We start from the raw sequence: 14292 nt of genomic DNA, 5'->3' as shown, positions 1-14292 counted from the left end.
CCATCCAAGGGAAAACTCTATGGTTTTCCCTTGGATGGCCGTGGCCCCGCCCCCAGCATGCCTGGCATCATCACGTCACTTCTGGGTGACGTGCATGCGGCGCACGCGCACACCAGACCCCAGTCGGGAGCCCCCGCTCCCGGCGAAGATCGACTTGGCAACCCTAACTCTTAACCACCACACCACGCTGGCCCCTGTGCACCATCTACGATGGTCAGGCAGCCATTTGTTGTCTACCCAACACTTAGGGCTGCCTGTCTGGAACAGACCAGAGCCTGGGCCTTCTCCATCGTGGCTCTGGCTGTGTGGACTGGGCTCCCTGAAAAGATGAGGAAGGCTCCTCCCTGGAGACTTCCAGGAGGCTCTGCAAGGCCTGCTTATCTGCCAGGGCTTTGTACAGCAGGCATCTTTTAAGTAGGGGATGGGGGAGAGACTTGGGGTCGGCTATTTTATTTGGGTTTAACTGAAAAAAAAAGTTTTAACTAGTATTGTAAGCCACCTTAAACCATGAGGGAAGATGAGATAAAAATGTTTTAATTAATTAATAAAAAGAGTGTGGTCCTGTGCAGTGCTCCCTCTAAGCTGAGTTAGTGTGAGCCAGCTCACAGTTTTTTAGCCTCCAGCTCACACATTTTTGTCTCAGCTCAGGAAGGGTGGCTCCAGAGCAAACTCATTGATGCAGCAGCCAAATTGCTCGCTCACAACTTTCATGCCAGTAGCTCACAAAGCAGAATTTTTGCTCACAAGACTTCACAGTTTAGAGGGAGCATTGGTCATGGGCTATACAGGCTATTTCTACTTTCAGGCCTCAGTGAACCTATCCAGTTGCCTTAGACTGAGTCAGTGTGCCAGCACTAGTTCTCAGGCAGAGGAAGCTATTTTCCCCCAGTGTTAGGAAATTGCTTATATAGAAAACCTTGTACCTTAAAGTTTGTTAATCACACCACTCTATCTGTTTGATGTTTGTGTGTTAAACTATTTTGAACAGTTACAATCAAATGGTATTTTTAATATTATCTCATTAACATTGTTATACATGGTTTCAAGGAAATATTGAGAAAAAAATAACTTGCTTTACTAACATAATTGATTTGAAAATTTAAAACATATGCTCTTGACTTCATACTAGAATATATATTTAGGCCCCGTTCACACGGAGCATTTGCAGCGCTAAAGTTACAGATGATCGGCGGATTTTCCAAGCGCGATCACACTGCAACATCTGGGAAGCGTAGTGCACCCGTGGCTAACCCGTGGCTTCTTGCCGAAGATACGGAGTAAAAAACTAGTACATACGATGTGCTAGTTTCCGGGAAACGCGGGGCAAGGGCGGGCGTCTGATCGTGTTTCTGCTGGAATCCCGTGGCATCCGGTGCCCGCCCGTATCCTGTCGCAAACCGGATGTTGGGGTTTTTTTAAAGTCTCCACAGGATGCACACAAATGCCCACCGGCACATGCGCACACTGTGGTGAGGGGGGAAAATTCCCGTTTCCCACAGAAGCGGCGCCTGGCGATTGCCAGTGTGATCGTGCTGCTTTTTTGCTGTGCTGCAGGATAGCTGTGTGATCGGCACCTAACGGCATACCCACGGGACCTCCACGGGACATGGGATCGGGCTGCCGCACATTACTTTGCTCCGGGGCAAACAGCCACATCTCCACCCTGCATTTTCTGGCCCGTGTGACTGGGACCGGGACCTTAGTTCATTAGATAGATCTGACTAGACAGTGCAAATGTGATATCTAATAAATCATGGTGATAAAAGGTTATGGGGGAAAAACAAAACACAAGACAGAGCTATTTTGAAACATCTCTTTTTTTGAGATCCTTTATAGAAGGCAGGAGTTGAACATGGGACCAGCAATGCATGCAGTCTACCACTGGGCCACAGCCCTTCCACGTTATTCTGTTAAATGACTGGATAGTGTGAATAAATCACAGGAGGCAGCCATCACCATCCTGCCCTGCTTGTGTGCTGGAAACTCACAATTGGAAATTGAAAGGAGAGAAATGTGCTCTTTCTCCTCTTCCTCGTGCCGTGCAGAGATTAAAAACGTTGCTTTTGTCTCTACCCAGCTCGGGGGTGGGGAGAAGAGATCACAAGCATTGCTTTCATCCCCATGCAGCTTGCAAGGAAGAGAAATGAGCTTTCTCCTCTCCCTTTTGCAATTTCAACTTAATGATGTAGCTATTTTCCTTGGGGGGGGCAGATCAGCTGATCCTCCAATCAGCTGTAAGCTGCTTTCTGACCAACAGAGGCTGCGAACTTGTTTGGTAGCTGTCCAAGTTACTTGATACAATCCGAACTTATTCTTGATTGGTTCACAGTCTAATTGTGAGTGTGGAACAGGGCATGTTCAACAGACGTTTATCCCTAGGCACAATGGAGAAAGCTTGTCCTGCTTCTTTGATTCAATTATCTGTTCATCAGAGGCATGGTAACTGAGGCCAGAAAGAAGGGGTTCTGGCTAGGGAGGGGCTGTGGCTCAGTGACGGAGCATTCGCTTGAAATGCAAAAGGTACCAAGTTCAGTCCCGGGCATCTGCCCTCTTAGGACCATGTAATAGGTGATATAAAAGACGTCTGCCTGAGACTCTGGAGAGCCGCTGCCAGTCTGAGTAGACAATACAGACCTTGATGGACCAATGCCTGTCTGAGCAGATACTGACTTCGATGGACCAATGCTCTGATTCAGTATAAGGCAGCTTCATATGTGCATATAAAGCAAAGCCAGTGCAGTGTAGTCATTACAGTGTCGTATTAAGACCTGGGTGACCTAGGTTCAGATCTCCACTTTGCCATGGAAGCTTGCTGGATGAACATGGGCTAATGGCTCTTTCTTATCCTAACCTACTTCACAAGATTATTGTTGAGAGGATAACCTGGAGGAAGGGAGAATGATGCTGTAATCCACTTTGGGCACCCTTGTATGAACGAACATGTACTCGTACCTGAAAATCTTGAGGCTAATTGCTCATGGAGACCAAATTTTGGATTGGGTGGACCTTTGGTCTGATCCAGCAAGGAAATTGTTCCATTCTTCTGTTTTATTTTATAGAGGGTGACCCCATAACAGCCCTGACCTGGATGGCCCAGGGTAGCCCAGTCTTGTCAGATCTTGGAAGCTAAGCAGGGTCGGTCCTGGTTAGAACTTGGATGGGAGACCACCTAGGAAGTCCAGGGTTGCTAAACAAAGGCTTAGCTGTTTTGTCTCTTGCCTTGAAGATTCCACGTGGTCACCCTAAGTTACCTGTGACTTGATGGCGCTTTCTGCCATCACCATATCGATTAATGATGATGCTATAATAGTGCAAGCACGGGTCATTTTTTTTGGGGGGGGGATTATACCCAACCCTTGCTGCATAATTTATGGACAGCCCAAACGTTTAGATGCGCGAGTGCAGACCATTTTTGGAATTTCACCTCCCCTCAAGCATCCCAAACTATTCTGCTCCTTCCCAAATGTATGCAGAGCGAATGCCAAAGCCTTACACTATTTAGCCCCCCCCCCAATCTATGGGTTGCAAAACTGTTACTCAAGCAGGCAAACGTCAAGGAGCAGATTTTGTATAGCATTAAGAAAGCTGCAGAGAAGTTTAAATTGGGTTTTTTTCCTTAAAAAAGAAAGAAAGAAAAGAAATCAGCAGCAGACGGAGAAGCCAAAGGCTGGCTGACTCGCTTCTCATCTAACTGCTGGCATGCTCTGCTATTTTTTCGTTTCAAGCAAATCTAGCAACACGAAAATATTCACACTGAACAGTCATACTATAATCAAGTAGGTTCACAAGCCAGTGCCCGTAAAAAGCTGGTTTGGAGCACTTTAGTTAACTTTAAAAGAAGGCATAAGATCTTCTCCCTTCCCAGCAGGCAGAAGTCAACAAAAAGAACAAAAGATGTTTTTTTTTAATTTCTCTGATGGATTGATTGTATCTGTTGCGCTCATGAGATTCCCCTAACGGCTGGCAGTTATCTCTGTTCCAGTGAGACACACCTACCAAGGGAAGTCATATCTGCGAAAAGAGAGAGAGGTCACTTGGGCCAGTGTTCTCAAGGAGATGGAACGTGCGGTTCGGTACAATGCTTTCTAATTGGGGACCCACAACTCATGACGAATTTTCGATGTGGTTCGGTACAATGCTTTCTAATTGGAGACCCACAACTCATTACGAATTTTTGATGTGGTTCGGTACAATGCTTTCTAATTGGGGACTCACTACACATTACAAATTTTCAATGTGGTTCGATAACAATGCTTTCTAATTGGGGACCCACTACTCATTACGAATTTTCGATGTGGTTAAGTACAATGTTTTCTAATTGGGGACCCACTACCCATTACGAATTTCCGATGTGGTTCGGTACAATGTTTTCTAATTGGGGACCCACTACCCATTACGAATTTTCGATGTGGTTTGGTACAATGTTTTCTAATTGGGGACCCACTACCCATTACGAATTTTCGATGTGGTTCGGTACAATGTTTTCTAATTGGGGACCCACTACCCATTACGAATTTTCGATGTGGTTCAGTACAATGTTTTCTAATTGGGGACCTACTACCCATTACGCATTTTCGATGTGGTTCGGTACAATGCTTTCTAATTGGAGACCCACAACTCATTACGAATTTTTGATGTGGTTCGGTACAATGCTTTCTAATTGGGGACTCACTACACATTACAAATTTTCAATGTGGTTCGATAACAATGCTTTCTAATTGGGGACCCACTACTCATTACGAATTTTCGATGTGGTTAAGTACAATGTTTTCTAATTGGGGACCCACTACCCATTACGAATTTCCGATGTGGTTCGGTACAATGTTTTCTAATTGGGGACCCACTACCCATTACGAATTTTCGATGTGGTTCGGTACAATGTTTTCTAATTGGGGACCCACTACCCATTACGAATTTTCGATGTGGTTCAGTACAATGTTTTCTAATTGGGGACCCACTACCCATTACGAATTTTCGATGTGGTTCGGTACAATGTTTTCTAATTGGGGACCCACTAGACATTACAAATTTTCAATGCACATTCGAGACTGGGAAGCAAATGCAGGAACTGGGGCTGCTGCTACACTGTAATGCGGCTGGGGAAGGGGCATGATTTTCAGAGGAGAAGCAGAAAGCGGAGAGTGCTTAACCCTTCCATGTTTTCTGCTCTTTCCCCACAACTTCCTCTTCTTCCAGTCAGGCTCAAGCACTGCATTAAATGGAGAATAACATCTCATCGGATGAGATGAAAGCTAGCATCTTGATCGGTCTATCTATAAAATGCAAACTGTCAGCTTGTGTGGACTCAATTCGCCTTGGGGCCATGTCGGGAAGCAAGAGAGCAACGCATACAAATCCCTTTTTAAGGGATTTAAGATGCCACTAGCAGTAAAGGCCAATCTGTTTTGGATATGAAAATAGAGGGCTGGTTTTAGGGGTTAAGCCCTGGCTCTCCTTCCTGTACAGACCCACTCTCCTGCAAATTAAGACTGACTGACCTGCCATTTGCATTTTATAAACAAACCAAGATACAGTTTTATAACTGCTTTATAAACGAACTGAGACACAGGCAGGCAGTCATATTGATCTGAAGTAGAAGAGCAAGATTCAAGTCCAGTAGCACCTTAAAGATCAACACGATTTAAGAACACAAGAACATAAGAGGAGGCATGTTGGATCAGACCAATGGCCCATCCACTCCAATACTATGTATCACACAGTGGCCGAAACCCAGAGGCCACCAGGAGGTCCACCAGCAAGGCCAGAACTCTAGAAATCCTCCCAATGTTGCCCCCCAAGCACAAAGAATGCAATGCATCAGTCCCAGACAGAGTTTTTTTATCTATATCTTGTGGCTAATAGCCATGGATGGAACTCTGCTCCATATGTTTATCCAGACCCGTCTTGAAATGATCTATACATGTAGCTGCCACCACTTCTTGAGGCAGTGAATTCCCCGTGTTCATTACTCTTTGGGTGAAGAAGTGCTTTGTTTTGTCTGTTCTAAGCCTACTTCCGTTGAGTGCCCACGAGTTCTTGTATTGTGCGAAAGGGAGAAAAGCACTTCATTCTCTACCTTCTCTATCCCACACATAATCTTGTAAACCTCTATCATGTCACCCCTCAATCATTGTTTCTCCAAGGTAAATAGCCCTAACCTCTTTAACATTTCTCCATAGGCAAAGTGTTCCATCCCCTTAATTGTTTTAGTTGCTCTTTTCTGCACCGTTTCCAATGCTGTAATATCTTTTTTGAGATGCGGTGACCAGAACTGTACATAATATTCCAAATGAGGCCGCACCATAGATTTATACAGGGGCAGTACGATGCAGGCAGATTTATTTTCAATGCCCTTCCTAATAAATCCCCAGCATGGCATTTGCCTTTTTTAAATTGCAGTTGCAAATCTTGTTGGTCTTTTCAGTGCTAAATCTTTATTGCAGTTTGCAAATCTTGTTGGTCTTTTCAGTGCTACTGGACTCAAATCTTGCTCAGACCAAGATATGCAGTCTTCATCTCATGTATCCGAGCCCTCAGTGCAAGCAGCAGTAGGAGGGAGAGGGTTAAGCGCTCACCCATGGATACGTCTCCTGTGCAAATCAAGCCCCACACACATATTATGTAGCACATGAATGATTCCCAGATGTGAACTGGTTGCTGAGTTCCTAGTTCTACCCTGTGCATTTCAAACACATCTTGGAAAACTATCTCGTAGAGCTCTACTCATCCGGGATTCATCTGTGGTGCAAACTCCCTACCAAGTGGGAACACTCGCGGTCAGATCCAGCTTAGCCTCTGGCCTGACTCTTCCCTATCCACTGCACCAAGTGGAAGCCTTTTTCATCCTAAGGAGCTTCCTCAAACTTAAGATGCTCTTCCTTCAGCCTAAGGTAGGAGACATGCTCCCGGGTCTGTGTGAAATCACCCTCGAGGGCATGAACCCCTTGGCCCATCTTGGCTAAGAGGAGATGGGAAGCTGATGGACTTGCTTTCCTCCCCTCCCCTTCTCTGCCTACAATTCTTTTCTTGCGGTCAATGACTTAATGGTTGCACAGCGCCACAAGGCATGGTCCAGGATGATTCATATCTAAGGGAATTATCTATACAAGAAAAATGGCCAGCAGGTAGGCTGCTGAAAAGCATGGCTTCAATAAAAGAGGCATTAACTTCCAATGCCAGATCTACCCTACGAGCTTATATTGATCAGATACCAGCTTAGCTTGCTCAGAATACTGAGAATTCTCCATCAGAGATCCTTATTAATAACTACCAAGATTCCTTAGAGAGAGGGATTGACTGGTAAACCAATAAGTGCAGATACAGGAATTTACTTTTTTAATAAAAAATATGTGGATGGCCAAGTTTTTTGTATCAAGTTTGCGAAGATGATTAAATTTCTAAGGCGCCATCTTCCTAAATCTTCCCCTCCGACCAACACCTGTTGGTTGTTCCCTTCTGTAGAGTTCTTTGGGACAACCACTTCTAGCTCTAGAGCAGGGATCCCCAGCCTTTTCAAGCCTGTGGACACCTTTCGAATTCTGACACAGGTTGGCGGGTGCAACCACAAATTGGCCCCCACGGGAGGCGGAGCAAGCTACAAAACGCCACGGCGTGAGGTTATGCATGACTCCAGTAGTACCTTTTCAGCATTTCAGGAAGAAGCTAGGTTTAACGGGGTGTCTTCTAAAATGAAGATGTTTTAAAAATATTTTATGGTGGTCACACAATAACTTAGCGGGGTAAAAGCCTCACCTGGCCTTGCCCACTTTCTAAAGCTCTTGGTGGGTGGTGGAAAGGTTTCAGTGGGTGCCACGTTGGGGATCTCTGATCTAGAGCTATCCCGATGTCTGCTCCCATTCTATGGGATAGATTTCCTGAAGCAGTTATTGCTGAGGTCTTTGATAGGGCTGCCTAATTGTTTTTTATGAGAGCTAGGTATGCATTACTTCGTACACATGGTCATTGTCCACAGTTTCAATCATTGCTGTAACTCCACTTGCACCCAGTTCTGGAGAAAGGTGGGTTAAAAATGCAATGGATAAATAAGGTTGCCACCAGTGTGAGTTAGTGTGAGCTAGCTCACAGTTTTTAGCCTCCGGCTCACACATTTTTGTCTTCGCTCAGGAAGGATGGCTCCAGAGCAAACTAATTTATGCAGTAGCCAAATCGCTCGCTCACAACTTTAGTGCCAGTAGCTCACAAGTAGAATTTCTGCTCACAAGACTCCACAGCTTGGAGGGAGCATTGGCTGCCACAATAGCAGCTTTAGGTTGATTCGGATCTGAGAGCTCACGAGAGATTTGCCGAAAGCAGAAACAATGGTCTTCGAACCTTTGAATATTGGGGCAACTGGGAGCATTCAGAACGGCAGTGAATGAAGGCATAACAATAGTCCAGATTTAATCAAAGCTCCAACTCTTTCCTTTTTGTGCTATGGTTGTCAGGGAAGTGTTGGAACTGCCGCCATCAGCGTGTGGCATGGGGTTTCTAAATAAAGGAAGCTCAGCACCCACACGTTTTGCAAATTTCTTTGGGAAGGAGGACATTCTAACAATTCAGCTGTTTGCAATGCAGAGGTGCCCAGAACGTTTTAAGGACTTTTTGCATACTGAACCAGGCCCATAGCTACAGTGGGGTTTTGGGGGGCTCTGCCCCTTTCTTAAAGGCACAGCCCCACAATAATTTCTCCTGTAAATGCTTTTTTTCATTCATTTTAAAACATTTCTAAAAGGCGTGCACTCCTTTAAGCAGAGTGTGGTGCAGTAGTTGACTAATTCCCACACTGAGCAAGGGGGTTGGAGTAGGTGACCTCTAGGATCCCTTCTAACTCTGTGTCAAGAAACTGGCCTCCTTTAGCAAGTTTTTTCTGCCTAAGTGTTAGCTTTCTTGACTACAGAAGTCATCACCTCCACCTACCAGCTTGTTATTACAATTGTTGCTTAGGCTGGCAGAAGTGATTAACTTGCAGCAGCTGAGAACTGTCATCTACAGTGGCTGACAGTTTGCAATTTAGAGATCTATCCTGGTGGCAACTTTCTATTGGCTAAATGGCTTTTCCTTCTGCACTGAGAACTTCAGCCTCACCCAGAAAAAAAATTGCCCCACAAGCTACAAAATCCTGGCTATGGGCCTGTACCCAACACATCCCTTATAGAATCATACTATTCACAAAAAATGATGATTGGTGCCTAGAAAAAGCATATATTCACCATTTGGGGATGGGAATGAGGTCTGTTGGGAAAAACACAAACATGATCACCACTGCCGATCCCAAGGCTGTCTCAGTCCACGCAACCCTAAATGGCTCAAGGTCATCCAAGGGCATAGCTGAACCCAACCACACTGACCAAACTTGATCTCAGACACGGAGCCGTGTAAGAGATCCTGGAGCCATTTCTGCCACAAAAGGTATCAGAGGCTTTGCAAGCCAGCTGAAAAGGGAAGCTCTTCCCCACACAGCCTTGGGGCACGGATGTTACTTCCTCAGGGAAAAGGAAGCGTCCAGGGAGGTTGCAAAAGTTGGAGGGGAGCTAGTAGGGAAGGGCTCTTCCGCTAAGACAACCTCAAGGGACTGAGTGAGCTCAGGGCCGGACAGGAAGACAGGATGAGCAGAAGCTGAAGTGACCGGGTGCTCATTCAGAGGCACAACAGGGTGGCAGGGGGAGACACTGCAGCTGGTCAGTTGCACAGAATGTATAGGAAGAGCCACGCTGGATCAGACCAAAGGCCGATCCAGTCCAGCATTCTGTTCGCACAGTGGCTGAACAGCTGCCTCTAGGAAGTCCACAAGGAGGAGGATTGCAACAGCCTCCTCTCACCCGTGCTCCTCAGCAACTGAGACAAAGAGGCACACTGAGTCTGGTGCTGCAAGGAGCAGATAATCATCCTGACCAGTTGCCACCAAGAGCTCCACACTCCATGAATTTGTCCACTCCCCTTTTAAATCCTTCCAAGATGGCAGCCATCACCACAGCCCTTGGCTGCAAGCCTCACAATTTAACTATGCACTGCATGAAGAAGTACTCCCTTGTGTTTCAGATGAATTACCTACTATTCAATTTCTGTGGATGGCCCTGGGTTCTAGTATCAAGGGAGAGGAAGAAAAGCTTTTCTAGCCACTCTCTGTCTGCTATGCTGCCATGAAAGTTCAGGAGGCCATCGGCTTCCCTTTTCTGTGTACTAATGACTGCTGCATTCCTTCTGTGCTTCTTCTCTGCTGTAACGCTGTTATCTCTAAGATGTGCAGGTGGTGTAGTGTCTGGAGCTGAGGGAATAACCGTGGGAGCGCTGTCGGTTCCCAGCTTTGACTCTAACGGTCTGAGGCTCCTTCTCCTGCGCGCAGGAATGTGGCTAATTGGCCTATGATGGGGTGTGTGCATACGAATGCCCTATATCCCATTATGCTGGTAGGGGAAACACCATTCTTAACAGTGCCTTTGTTAATGCATCTATAGCTCTTCAATAAAGTATAACCTTTCTGACAAGCGTGTACTACGTTGTTGGCTGTGGAACCCGACACTCTCTTCACACCGTGCATAGTTTCACAGAACTCTAATATGTCTCCCCTTACTTGTCTTTTTTTCCTAGGCTAGACAGCCCTAACTGTTTTACCCGATCCTCATAGGGCACTTGCTCTGGCTGCTTGATCATTTTGGTTGCTCGCTTCTGTACCTTTCCAAGGTCTACAATATCCTTTTTCAGGTGTGCCAACCAGAACTGCACACAGTAGTCCAAGTGTGGTCTCACCATTGATTTGTATAAGGGTAGTATGATATCAACAGTTTTACTTCCTATTCTTTTCCTAATGATGACCAGCATGGAATTAAATGCAGAGCGTGGGAAAGACTTCTGTTCCGCAGCTATATTGTCCTGCCAAACTGTGGTTCTCTATGGAAGTTCAACGATGCAGAGGACAAGCCAGTTCATCCAACTCCATCCTTGCTGGACTTTCTTTCTCTGCTCTTGTGGAATAACTCTGGCAATATCCCGTCAAATTTTGAGGAACTTCATGGAACAGAGTCCAGGGAGCAGAGAGAGAACATCACCTGCCCCTGCCCCACTAAATAACGTCCCCCCCTCTCTCTGATACCCATGAAGACCACCGTTATCATGGGGAGGGGATGTCAAAAGTGCCGTGGATGGAACTCCCAAGACCCTGCCGTTCAAGGATTTCTGGAAAAGCATACTAGGAAGTTTATTACGGTTCCCCGGCTTTTGTCAAGTGGGTACCCCAGGGAAAAATATTTTTTTTGAGATCTCTGGAGGCACGTTTCTGCAATTCAGGAACCACTGGATAAACTTACTCAAGTCCACACTGGAGTCTCTAATTTGATATAAGGGGATTCTCTAATGTGATCTATCACAATATCACATTAGAGAGTCCAAATGCAACAGCCCCCTAATGCGATTAAGATAGTCCTGAGCCACAATGCAGCAGGGAGAAACAGCACTGGGCAGAAGCTACTGCCGCTGAGGCTGCACCTGTTGTCTATCTCAGTATATGGTAGTCCATTATTCCAACCACTAATTGAATAACGGAGAGAACTATATACATTTCCCCCCCTTTTCCAAGGTTACAGCAACAGTGTAACCTTCCTCATTATTCTGAGAGCCAGCTAGACGGAGAATGGCCTGATATCTCTTTCTGCCATAACGAGATTACCGTTTCGTTTATGCCTGGCTGAGGTTCTAATAATGGTATTAAAATCACGCTCCCTGAAGCAAGAAATCAATCAAAGGCACTCAAGTAAAGATGGATATCTGACCTGGTATAGTCATCCTCCACTAGCATGTGCTTTGGGATAGGCGAATATCTTCCCGGAGAGATAGAGGCCAAAGATGCCTTGTATTCTAAAGTGCCGTTGTTGCCTGAAGACAGTATATGGTTTTCCATGGGTGGAGAATAAGCTGGAGATTACAAAGCAAATAAATATTTAATGTTAGTGACACGAAACATACTAGGACAAGTACAATACAGATGTTAAGAGGAATTATATCTCTGCTAAGGGAAGGTAGGAGCATTAGATGAGCAACTGTTGCAGGTTCGAGGTCAGAGGTCCCCAAGGTGGTACCAAGGGCACCATGGCACTGCCAGCACCTTTCCTGGTGTCCAACAAGTGATTTTAGAAACCGGGTGAGGCTACGTGGGGCTCTTCCCCAGCAGAGCTTCTGATTCACCACTGCAGATCTGATGGGCTGTGCCGATTAAAACAGCTGCTACCACCAGGGCTATTTTTGGGCAGGAACGCACAGGAACGGAGTTCCGGCTGGCTTCAGAGTTGGCCATATCCACTGAAGCCAAAACCTCTGCGTGCGTGGCTACAGAGGGAAGGCCTGGAGAGCGACCCCCCCCGGCAAATCTAAGGGGGATGGTCCAGGGGGGTCCTGGAAGGATCAGGGAGGCATTTAAATACCTCCCCGTGCCTTCCCCAGCCTGTCCAAGGGCCGGCTTCCCCACCCAAGCCAAGGGAAGGCATGGGGGTGTGGCCTAATGTGCTAATGAGCTCTGCTGTCAGGGGTGTGGCCTAATATGCTAATGGGTTTTGCTGTTGGTTGTGGCCTATATGCTAATGAGTTCCTGCTGCCTACCCCAGTGTTGGTTTTGTTCTCTCTCTCCCCTTTCCCAGTGTATTTCCCTTAAATTGACTCTCTTCTTCCCAGCGCTTGAGCTCCCTATGCGTGGTTGGACCCGCCTCATGCAGCAGCCATTTTGTGGTGGGCTCCGCCTTCTGTTGCAGGCATTTTGTAGTTGCGCCCACCACCCAGTGTCAGAATTCCAAAGCAGCCCACCGGATCAAAAAGGCTGGGGATTCCTGCTGTAGGTCATCGAGTCAAATGTCCTTTTCAAGAAAATATTGGAAGACAGAGCATCAATTTTAACATAAAGGGGAAAGTGTTGTAGCGTGAAACTAACCGAGTCTTGCAACACCTTAAAGACTAATGCATTTACTTGGGCTTTGGTAAGCCACAACCAGTTCGTCTTCATAATCTGGATGTGTGTTAGGGGGAGACTCCCCACCCCATTTTGCTTTCATTGCTGCTGTGAATGCAAAGATGAAGTGTTTACTAAAAAGATGCTGCCTGCAACAGATTTATTTTCTGCAAGAGCATGGGAACTCTACCATTAGCAAAGAATAACAAAAAACAACGTTGAGCTGAATTTCCTACAAATTATTCACAAAGGAGACGTCATCAAAGTGAAATGCATCTGTTGTCTAAATCTATCCATATAATCCATCATGGGAACATGCAGAAGCCAAATAAGTCCATCATAGGAAAATGAAGAAGCCAAAGACTAAATATACAAGATAAATATCCAAAAAGTCCAACACTTTTCCTAGGTAATTTTTCCAGTGTTTCAGACTTCTGGCCCTTCCTCAGGAACAAAGAACAACTATATAAGAACATAAGAGAAGCCAATGTTGGATCAGGCCAAAGGCCCATCCAGTCCAACACTCTGTCACACAGTGGCCAAAAATACCAGGTGCCATCAGGAGGTCCAGCAGTGGGGCCAGGACATTAGAAGCCCTCCCACTATTGACCCCCCCCCAAGCACCAAGAATACAGTGCATCCCTTGCCCCAGAGCCCCTATCTATACCTTGTGGCTAATAGCCACCGATGGGCCTCTGCTAAATATCTAATTCCCTCTTGAAGCTGCCCATGCTTCTAGCCACCACCACCTCCTGTGGCAGTGAATTCCAAGTGTTAATCACTCTTTGGGTGAAGAAGTGCTTCCTTTTATCTGTTCTAACCCAACCGCTCAGCAATTTCATGGAGTGCCCATGAGTTCTTGTATTGTGAGAAAGGGAGAAAAGTACCTCTTTCTCTACCTGCTCTATCCCATGCATAATCTTATAAACCTCAATCATGTCACCCCTCAGCCGTCATTTCTCCAAGCCAAAGAGCCCCAAGCGCTTTAACCTTTCTTCATAGGGAAAGTGTTCCAACCCTTTTATCACTCGAGTTGCCCTTTTCTGCACTTTTTCCAAAGCTATAATATCCTTTTTAAGGTGTGGTGACCAGAACTGTACACAGTATTCCAAATGAGGTCGCACCATTGATTTATATAGGGGGATTATGATATTGGCTGATCTGTTTTCAATACCCTTCCTAATAATCCCCAGCATAGCATTGGCCATTTTTATTGCAGTCACACACTGTCTCGACATTTTCAGTGAGTTATCTACTACGACTCCAAGATCTCTCTCTTGGTCAGTCTCTGCCAGTTCAGACCCCATCAACGTGTATTTATAGTTAGGATTTTTGGCTCCAATGTGCATCACTTTGCACTT

The 14292-nt window shown here is 45.9% G+C and overlaps 1 protein-coding gene across 1 annotated transcript in view; it reads right to left on the bottom strand.

Annotated features, from left to right (window-relative positions):
* The window catches only part of LOC107105650 (disks large homolog 2-like), a gene marked incomplete at its 3' end in the record, with an annotated part of 82862 nt that overhangs the window by 51802 nt on the left and 16768 nt on the right, over window positions 1-14292 (bottom strand). The window contains exon 4 of the mRNA XM_015405646.1: window positions 11766-11907. Coding sequence (XP_015261132.1) covers window positions 11766-11907 — 142 coding nt within the window. The remainder of the gene's footprint in view (window positions 1-11765; window positions 11908-14292) is intronic.

This window comes from Gekko japonicus, unplaced genomic scaffold (genome assembly GCF_001447785.1).
Source record: "Gekko japonicus isolate JY-2015 unplaced genomic scaffold, Gekko_japonicus_V1.1 scaffold4032, whole genome shotgun sequence".
Taxonomy (NCBI): Eukaryota; Metazoa; Chordata; class Lepidosauria; order Squamata; family Gekkonidae; genus Gekko; species Gekko japonicus.
This window is presented reverse-complemented; position numbering and strand designations above follow the sequence as displayed.